Source organism: Halyomorpha halys, unplaced genomic scaffold (genome assembly GCF_000696795.3).
Source record: "Halyomorpha halys isolate HHAL.00 unplaced genomic scaffold, Hhal_1.1 Scaffold585.1, whole genome shotgun sequence".
Classification (NCBI taxonomy): domain Eukaryota; kingdom Metazoa; phylum Arthropoda; class Insecta; order Hemiptera; family Pentatomidae; genus Halyomorpha; species Halyomorpha halys.
In genome coordinates this window covers 147,294-157,938 of record NW_027109935.1, presented here as the reverse complement: position 1 = coordinate 157,938, position 10,645 = coordinate 147,294, and the positions used below count along the sequence as shown (strand labels likewise).

Here is a 10,645-nt window from a genome sequence, read left to right as displayed (position 1 = left end):
AAGAAAAAAGGACTCTGAGTTTGGATTGCTTGATGAGAGGACGTCCGTCGGCTGGAAGCCGGAAAGATTGGAAGCCATTGTTGTGAGAGAGACATATAGCTTTTTGGGGGGACTGGAAGCCATTTTGATGGTAGGACATAGCATTATAGAAAAGAAGATACCAAGAATCATCAAAAGAAGAGTTTATGAAATTGGTTAGTTTTGTTATAACTAAATTTAAATACATTTGTAAAAGAGATATTAATTTAATTAAGTGTAATTATTGTAAGTGTCTGTTTCTGATTGCCTAGCAACCCGCCCTGAGATTAAGAGTCTTTTATATTACAAAATTTAAATAAAATTCTATCATCTATTTAGTATTAAAGTTTTTAAATTCAACCCAAGCTATCTTTTAGATATCAGAATTTAAGTTAAAAAATATAAAATTTCGTTTTATTTTATTTAAATAATTTTAATTATTTCAATGTATAGCATGTAGAATTTATTTGTTTGTCTTTGGTTGAATATATTAAGCTGGTTTTATTTTCCAGAATTACTTATTTATTTTGGCCTTCTGTTGAAAATTGATACTTCCTTTATTTAATTACCTAGAGAGAGTTTCCTTTCTCTAATGTCATAGTCATCATCAACATTTAAATAAGGGGCTCGATTGATTCCTGTGCGGCTGGTGCTACATGAAGACTCTAAACTTCCAGAATTGTTTCCTGGAACAAAACCTGCAAAATACTCCATGTGTGCTCTCAATGCAGAAGCAAGGCCTGCTGGAGCTGAAGACTTCCTCATTGATGGTGTTATCATATTCAAAAATCTATAAAACAAAACAAAAAAAAGTAATATTATCTAATTTAGAATGAAATTAAATAAATAATTTGTGTATCATAGATTTTAAACAGTATATTTAGAGTTTATACTTTTAATGCTAATTTTATCATTTCAAGAAACAAAAAGTTTAGTAAAATGTAATAAATTTATCAGAAAGAATGAATAGATACATTTTTTTTTTAAATTATGAGCTGTTTATTTTAACCTCAAAACCACCATTAATAAATGGATAATATACTAGCTATTACTTATTATTGTAGTATGCAGAAAATGGATTAGAATATTTAATGATGGAAAAATGTTTATGGTTTCTTACTTTCCAATAACAGACAGCTTGGGAGGTTGTTCAGGAGGAAGCAAGTTTAGAGAGGTTCTCTGTTCACCGAGCTTAGGCTCAGAACTGAATGTTACTCCTCTCCGACTGTCTTCTGTTGGCCAACTAGCTCTCGGAATAACAGGTGGAAGGACGGATAAAAGAAGAAGTGGTATTCCACCAGAAACGCTCGGAGATTTTCCACGTGTTTTTCCCATCACCTCTTCAAACTCATTCTGATGAGTAAATAGATAAATTTGTAATTCATTATAAAAAGCTGATTATTCATAAAAAAAATAAAACTGATTGCTATTTTAAAAACTAAGTTAAATTTCTATGACCATTACATTGAGCTCATATATTAAACAAAATAAATAGTTTTTAATTAATCCTATGTGGGTTAGTCAAAAGATAAACAGGACCTAGAGGATAAGGTGATTAGGCAGGATCATTGAAAATTTTCATCGGCCAAACCAAAATATATATATTGTATTATCCTCTTTTTTGATAAATAGTTGTTTTTTTATGTATAGATGGTTTTAGTGATGTTTTTATTGTATGTATCAATGTTCAATATTGTCCATTTGTTTTGTTGAACCAAAAAGCATGTTAACCAATTTTCATCAGTCAAATATGGAGTAAAAATATGTTGTTCAAAATATTGAAGATGGCAGTGTGCATCCTTTCGAAGTCCGTTGAATTGCTGTTATGTTGAGAAGATAGATTAAAATTTTATCAACTTTTGCTATTTTGTATCATGATTGTATTTACAGCGTATTTAAGAAAAAATAGATGTCAATAATAAATATTAAGGAAAAATATATGTAAAGAAAATCATAAGCAAAAACTCAAAACCATTGTGCTACAATCGATGTTTACATCAAAAATTGAGGCATGAGCCTAGGAAATCTGCACACTTGTGGTGTGTTAGAGATGACATCTCCTGGAACCAGAGGGTGCTGACTCTCCTTTGTTTACGGTCAGTGATAGATAAATGGAAAGAAGACATTAAGAGTCTGCAGGCATCCAAGACTGTCAGTGGTAGTTTTTTGAGAAAAAAGACATCGATAACCATCATTCATCAAAAAAGCATATATAATTGGTTAGTTTGCTCTACCTAGGATTTAATTATATTTGTTAAAGTAGCTACTAATTTAGTTAAGTGTAATTGTTAATTGTGCCCTGATTCTCTGGAAAACACGCCTTGAGATAAGAGCAAATATCTTATCTACAAACAGCGACCAAACAGGATCTTAGAAAAGAAATTTCAGATCTGGAGAGATTTACCAGGGAATCTGGAGAGCTAAGTCACTTTATAAAAAGGGGTAATCAGCTAATGAGGAGGATTCAGGAAAAAAAGAAGAGAGACTGCTAGATGGGGGAGGCGCAGAAGAACTCAAAGCAGCTGTAGTATGTGGAGTAAAACAGGGTGTACTCAACCAGATACAAGCAGACAAGGAAACGTCCTGGAACACAGTCAAAGAACAGTTGAAGGCTTATGGAGGAGGAAGAAGGGGCCTGAAGGAAGACAGCTTCCAGATGTTCAGGGAAACAAGGGCAATCTAAGGGGTGCTACGCTGGGGAACTGCTATCCCGGTATAACCGAATTACTGACAAGTTGAGTGAGATGATGGAGACGGACCATGTCCATGCCCGAATGTTTTTTTATCAGGCATCCTGGAAGTGCCGTTGGCAAAGGAAATCGGGAGGAAGAAAGGTCTGCCATAGGATAGGTTCTTTGTGGAATACTCGCAGGACCTAATAGAGGCAGGCCCCAAAGAGGATGAGTCGTGTATGGCGGTTGAAGAATCAGAATGGACAAAGGTTCAGTAGAGTCGTTCTATGAACCTTCAGAACACATGGTGTAGGAGGGATGGCCGAGCATATGAAGGAGCAAACATCGTGGAATGGTAAGAAGAGATCGAATCAAGCGAGGCCTGGAGAAAAGGGACGCAGAGAGAGATCGTAGATGTCATCGCTGCGGGAAGGTAGGACATCTGGTGTCTCAGTGTCTTCTTGGGCACATTGCCAAACAATGTCCCTACTTTTATCAAAGGTGTGAGGCAGACCAGGGGGAGCCCATGGAGATCAATGCTCAGAAGATATGGTGCAGAATTACCAGACCCAGACAAGATGGTTCGTCGAGTGAGTCAACGGAGGCCTCAGGACTGTTGTAAACAGAGGAAGAGATTAAGGGGACAGGAAGCGGAGGCAAACGCAACAGCGGACATAGTAGTTGGAGGAGGCGAGCTGAAGGAAGAAGATCAGGGCTGGAAAGTTGAGGAGGGTACCAGGACAGGGGCGACCTCATATAATATAATTTTTAAAGTGTAGGACAAGACTAGTTATTAATAGATTAAGAGATATGTTCAAGTTACTTTCAAGTCAGAGATTAGTTTTAATAGAAAATATATTTCTAGAAAACAAATTAAATGTAATAGAAAACCTTATTAGCTGGAATTGAGGAATGAGAACTTGAGGTTGAACACTCTTGGACCAATTGTCGTTCAAGTTTATTGATTTCATTATCTAGAAGCTGCAGCTCCCTTCTGTATACTTTATTTTGAACTTCAACTCTGAAGTGTAATTCACGTCGATCATCAGCTAAAAATCTGAAAATAATCAACGATTAGTTATTATTGAGTTGTTAAAAAGTGAAACAAATGTTCATAATATTTCAGTTATTTCTCACCTCCTGGTATTACACTCTATTTTCAATCCCATACTCTGCATGATAGGATCAAGAGTTGAAGTACTGTTTTTGTTCCCTAGGATATTGTGAAGTTTGGGGAAGAAAAGAAGGCAAAGAGATCCTGTGGTCAGAGCAAGGATGGGTACTGCGATGGAGAGAAATGCAAGAGTCACACGCTCTGAGACAAGGTTCGCCAATACCACCACCAGAACACTTGTAATAACAACGCTATACACACTCAGGCCAATATATTGTGAATCATTTAGAGCAGGGATCTTCACATGCCTAGGAAGATAGAGTAATTAATACTTCCACTAGCAATACAAATAAAATAAGATAAATCAGAATTTTAAAAGTGAATATTAACAATTTGTGAGCATAAAAATAGCATTGGGGAGATAAGGGAAATAAATAATTGTTTTTTAGGTAAAACATATATCTTTACCAATGGCAGTTATTAAAATTATTACATTAGAAAGATGCAAAATGTGATCAATCTATTTTTCATCTTTTTAATGTATTTTGTATTGTTTAGCATCTTCCTTAAGGTGGTGCATACTTAACCACTCAAAACGTACTAAATTATTTTAGGCTTAGTAGGGTAGGAAATGCATTGGATAAGAAATATGCTTAATAAAAAGAGTTACCTGGTTTCCCATGCCATATAAACCCCAACAACAAGGAGTAATCCCTTGTAGACATACAGTATTCCCAACCAGCTATGAATGAATTGTGAGGAACATACTTCAATCTGAAACAAAATAATTATGACTCAAAACTATGACATTGGTTTATCTAATTATCGATCAAGGCACATTTAATGTGATAGTGTATGAGTTACTTGAGGCTGGTATACAATACTCCTTTCAGTCGGAGATATCTCCAGAGAAAGGTTCCTCAATTGCCTTTCAATCGGGTCAACAGTGACCCATAGAGTGACAATCAGACCGTCGACTATCAATAAGATAAAGATGAGGGATATTAACTGTGTATCTTGTAACAGCTGGAATAAAAAAAAAAAATAAAATGTTGATAAGTGAGGTATCTGCTTCTTCAAAATGTGTTTATCGTAATGATTATATTATTTATTATTATCTTTAAGATGTATTTTATTTTATTTAACCTACTTCAAAAAAGATCTTTGTAGGATATTTCAAACTTTTTTTTTTTAAATGTTATAATTTCCATTATAATATTTGTTCCCATTTTCTTAGTAATCATATGAGCAAAAATACTTCCTTTGAGATGTAAGGTTTTTTGTGATGAAACACTAACAATCAAAGAAAACAAATTTTTGGTTTTTAAAACAACTATCATGGGCAGAAATAATACTGCATTGAATGGAAGGATTTGTGATGAATTTGACCTGAGTGATAATTTAAGATTGGAATTAAAAAAAAAGAAAAGTTGATCCTAATTCTTTTGATGAAACACATCAATTGAAATTGATTCTTAATACCTCTTATAATTTGTGTAAATATTATCAAAATATTTATAAATCAATCTTTCTAATTTTTATACTTAACTATTCCCTTTATGTTTGTTAATTAACATTAAATAGAAATAAATACTTAATAAAACAAAAATCTTGAAAGTATTATTAATCTATCCTCCATAAAAGTGACCATATTTAAAACATAAAATAATATTAACAACAAAAAAAAAAAAAAAAGAAAATGAACAAAAATTATAAATATGGTCATGTCCTGAGGTTGTACCTTATTTTTTACGACTCCTTTTGAACTTCTTGTAAATATTCTATGAACTCTGTAAGTTTTGGCAAACATAGATCCAAATGACATAGAGAAACCAGCTGACAGGAGGTATACTCGTGCCTGTAATTTTGTAAAATACAAATATATATTAACAATATGGTTTAAACTTGTGAAATATGATGGATATTTTTAATGTTTAAAAAAGGAATATATCAGTTTTTCTATATTTTATCAATAAATTTATATATAAATATCCAGAGATGCCTTTCATAAAAAGAATATACAATCTCAGTTTTCATACCCACCAAATTTAATATTCAGTGCTGAACTATCCACAATTCTTAGTCATTTATTACTGCTGATATACATATATAAACTCCAACATAATTATCCTTACAGACTCAGCCTCCTCAAGCAAATTATTAAAAGTAATACACAGAAACAAAATTATATTACATGTAATTTTAGAAACAATTCATGATATAATATCCTACAACAACAGCTATAAATTTCAATGGATATCAAGCCACATAGGTTTCTCTGGACATGATGCTGCTGGCAGAGCTGAAGGCCTAAGGCAAACTTCTAAAGAGAATTTAAGGTTCCTTTGTTTTTTCTTTTTTACTTATTGAGCTTAATTTCATCTTAAAATTTAGGACTTAAATTTAACAAATTAATCTTGTACTAACTAAAATATGATCTGCATTCTGACCATATAGGATTTAGTGACAAATCTTAACAGTCATTGATGTAATAAAAATAAATAAATAAGAATTAGTAAGTAATAAATAAGTTCTAAAAAGTAATCATGAAAGAAGTGTATTAACCGTCTATAGAATAACAATAATTAAAAATATAGGTTTTATTTTATAGGTAATCACTATAATAGAAATAAATTAAATATTGTAAAAGTTAGATTTTACAAGTGTTTAAACAAATTTGACCAAACACTTATTTATATGCCAATTATAATTAGGAATGTTTGTGATGCAATGTATCAGTCAACAATCCATTTAATCGTTACCTGCTTAGACAATGATGGTAAATGATACAAATATTGTTGATAGCAGGCAAGCTTTTAAATTTGTATTAATTTATTACTAATATATTATTATATTAATTAATTATTAATATATTAAATTTAGACACTTTAATGTAAAAGTTGAATACAACGTGAGATAATTGGTGTTGAGATAGTTATAGATGTCTAAAAGCATTTATAAGGTGACAAGAAATGATATCAAACAAACAGCCAATTCTCGGAGAATTGTACAGATGGATTTGCTATAACATACTTTAAAAAGAAGGGAAGATTCAATTGAAAAAAAACAAAAAAAAATAGAGTTATGGGGTTCTTAGAATGAGAATGAAGAAGGAAGAAATGGGTAGAGGATAGGTCTCCCTTCATGTAGATATGTTCTTCCGTGTGTGTACAAAAAAATATTTTTTCCACTTAAGTTTAACTCTTTTGTAAATAAAATTATATTTCTATAGAATGTGAAAATAAGATACGTGGATAAACTTGGAAATAGATATATTTGCTGAGAATAGGCTAAAATTAATGAAGATTCACTAGTTTCAACTATGCTTTTATGCTATGGCAGCTAAAGAACATGAGTCAATAGGACTTTGCGTTGTATTAATAATTAATTGAGTAAGGATTTTTCAAATTTATTATAAATTTTGCTCTCATACATTGTTAAAGATAATGCATACCTTAAGAATAGACTTTCTTTAAACACTATTATTAGACAATTAAAAAGATATAACTAGATATATGGGACAGTTCTACAAAGCTATATATACAATAAAAAAATATACTGTGTTAATAATGTTACTTACTGTACAAACTGTTGGAAACATTTCAGAAGATGGTAAACTTGCAGAATCCAAGCCGAGGAGTACAACAGCGAGATAAACCAAGACACAGCCAACAACAGCCATATTGTTTAGTTTTGGACTAGAAAGTTTTATGTACCTGTGTCAAAACAAAACATAAAAGAGTGAGATGGTCAATTATTTCAAATAAGCAAGATTAAAGGTACTTTAGTGGAAGATTTTTTTAAAATATTGGTCATTTAAGCTCTGTTAGACTATTTCAAACTAGAATAAGACCTATCTGATATAAAATACCATTTAATTTTACATTGATTTACCAAGTTTAATCAAAATCATTAGGGCTGTTTTTGAGAGAATTCTAAAAAAGTGTAAAATGAACTATATAAAGTGGCACTTTGGTTGGTTGATTTAAAAAAATTTGCTGTAATATCCCTACAATAAACCTGTTCTAAATATGTAATTTCAGTTTTGTACGAATTTGTATTTGAGCAGACTGTTGTGGGACAGACAACCAGGGCATTTTACACGGTTATTTAGATTCATAGGACCTCAAAACCTGTAATTCCATATAAAACTTTAATTTGAAATTTTTCACAATCACAATAATTCCTCTTACTATATAATTTGTAAGTGAACATAAAAATAAATTTTCACTCTGGGAGATGTTTAGAATATAATGCGATACTATTCTAAGATAAACTGAAATTAAGAAATTTATTTAAGACCCTAGAAATATTTCTGACGAGGGATTCTGAAATTGGTTGCTAGCTGACATCAACTGAATACAATACTTTTTTTTACAATCTGGTAAATTAGAAAATAAACCTTTATAGGTATCTAAGCAATACAGGCTTCCTCTACATCATTTTTTTTACTCTTTATGACATTTTGCTTTTCGCTAATCATATGCTCACTTAGATTATTACTCAATCAACAATTCATTCCATCACTGACACACCTATTAATCAATGTAGTCCTTTTATAATATTAATCACAATTTTTTATTGTATAGTTAAATTATAGTATTGTAGAAATTAGAAGAACATCTATACAAAATAAACATTTTTTTTTTTACAACCTGCTATGACCAGATGATGAAAACATTTTTTGTAAAGGTTTAACTTATTAAATTATTTTTCACTAATGAACTTAATTAGATTTCCTGTTGGAGGCCTTTGGAATTAGTTTGATTGAAATTATTATATTAAAGTAGGAAGCAACTGGAACTTATTTGGTGTGAAAACCTCCTTGCGTGCGATAAGGCATTGCCCTAAGGCCTGCATATTAATATACTCATACTTAAAAGTGTTAATACGGATATTTTGGGGAGGAGAAATATATAGAAAGGTCCAGTACACACTTTAAAGAGGCTAAGTATGATTTCATACATTTCTCTGGTCCACCACTTTTGTCTACAAGCTGGCATTTTGTTTTATTAAACCTTCACCAATCTAATGAAGCATAAACTACACCCACCTTTATGGGGGCTGATTGTTCTTGATACCATTTTTGTTTTCTTATTTTCTCAGCAACCTGAGACCATTAAATATGCCTGACTGCCATTTTTTTTACATAACCTAAACCAAACTATTGAAGGATTTGATAACTACTTTATAGAGGCTGAAATCCATTTTGATTTTCATAAACATGAGATTTTCTAGAGGCTGAAGCCTGACCATCATTTTGTTTAAATAACCTTAACCAACCTACTCAATGATTAGGTTACCACCTAATAAAGGATGAGTGTGCCCGACAATCATTTTTTTTTTTCAAAAACTTAGGAAAGTTAAAGTTATTTACAGAATGAGTGTGACCTTCTGCTATTGTATTTTTATGAAGGTGGGCACCTGACTCTTGAACGGATTAGTGGAAAAATTTTAAGGTTATGTTAACCAATTTGTGGTCAGGCATACTCTGCCTCTATAAGAAGATTAACGGTTGATTACATTAAATTGAAATTAAATGTGTATCGCTAACACCTGTAAAGGGTTAGGGGTGCATTACTTTGTTCTTACAAATTATATATATTAAATTAAATATGTACCACTACCACCCAGTACTTTGATAGGATGTGCTGTTACTAGAGTAATTCCAACGGTTGTGCAAGGTGGTGATTTGGTCAGAATCACGCTCAACTGCCAGATTTTTACCTAATTAAGAGTAATAGGGACCCATTTTATAAGGCTCGAACCCACAGGTCTTACTCATGGATGGCTACAGTGAAACAATAAATAATTATCTGCCATAGCCGGGTATGAACCCTTGGAGTTTGTAGCCCAGTGCCATATCAATGAGCTACCCACTCCAACGTCTATTACACTAGCGATAGTTAAATAAACAAAATAGCGACTATGAAGTCAGTTTTCTATTATTATTTTTACGAATTTAATTTTTTAAAGCAGTTTTTCTGTGTTTTTAACCTGGGTACCACCAAATGAAGGAAGTAAAAATAGGCTCAACTCGAAAAAGCAAAAAATAAAGAAAAATGTAAATAGCGACAACTCAGAAAATTAAAACTATGCGTTTTGTAATTGAAAAATCTGGGAAGGGTCAGATATTGTAAAAGTAGAGTCACTATGGATGAAAAATAAAAAAGTATTTGCTTTTAGGATTGATTGCTTTTAGGACACTCGAGGAATCGTTTGCAATGATGATTTGTTTATTTTCAGCAATACAGGCGTTCATGAGAGCCTCTTTAATAGAATATTTACAATTTAACTAATTAAATGGACTGATTAAAAGGATTCAGAGCCTATGTTTTTCCTTTATCAATCTTTTTCTACAAGTTCTACCTGTATATATCCGCTAGGTATATATTTTTGATATAAGTTACGAGGTAATAGTTGTAGTTTAATATGAAATATTACTGATCATAGGTCGATCAATATCTCACGATATAAAGCCAAGAAGGATGAGATGGGCAGGACATGTGGTTCGAAGCAATCCATCAGAACGTCACTACAAAACAATGAATGCCAGTATAGTTGGCAAGAGACCACGCGAGAGGGCAGAAACCAGATCGACCAGAATCAACAAAGATGAGAAAGAGCCACATGCAACAAACTGGGGAGTAGTAGCCCAAGACAGGCAGGCGTGGGGAAGGCTGGTTTGGGCGACCAAAGGTCAATAAGGTCTGTAGAGCCTACCGAAAAAAAAAATTACTAATCATAAAAATGCATATGGTTAGTAATTTTTTAAATACTCCAATATATACTGGTTTTATAACTAATACGTTTGCTTCGCAGATGTACAATATACCATTTG

General features: G+C 32.1%; 1 protein-coding gene across 1 annotated transcript in view; it reads right to left on the bottom strand.

Moving 5' to 3' along the window:
• Positions 1-10,645, bottom strand: part of GABA-B-R3 (gamma-aminobutyric acid type B receptor subunit 3) — a gene marked incomplete at its 5' end in the record, with an annotated part of 146,324 nt that overhangs the window by 1,826 nt on the left and 133,853 nt on the right. The window contains 8 exon segments of the mRNA XM_067048099.1: positions 588-808; positions 1,139-1,371; positions 3,582-3,747; positions 3,828-4,112; positions 4,475-4,578; positions 4,669-4,830; positions 5,546-5,662; positions 7,385-7,520. Coding sequence (XP_066904200.1) covers positions 588-808; positions 1,139-1,371; positions 3,582-3,747; positions 3,828-4,112; positions 4,475-4,578; positions 4,669-4,830; positions 5,546-5,662; positions 7,385-7,520 — 1,424 coding nt within the window.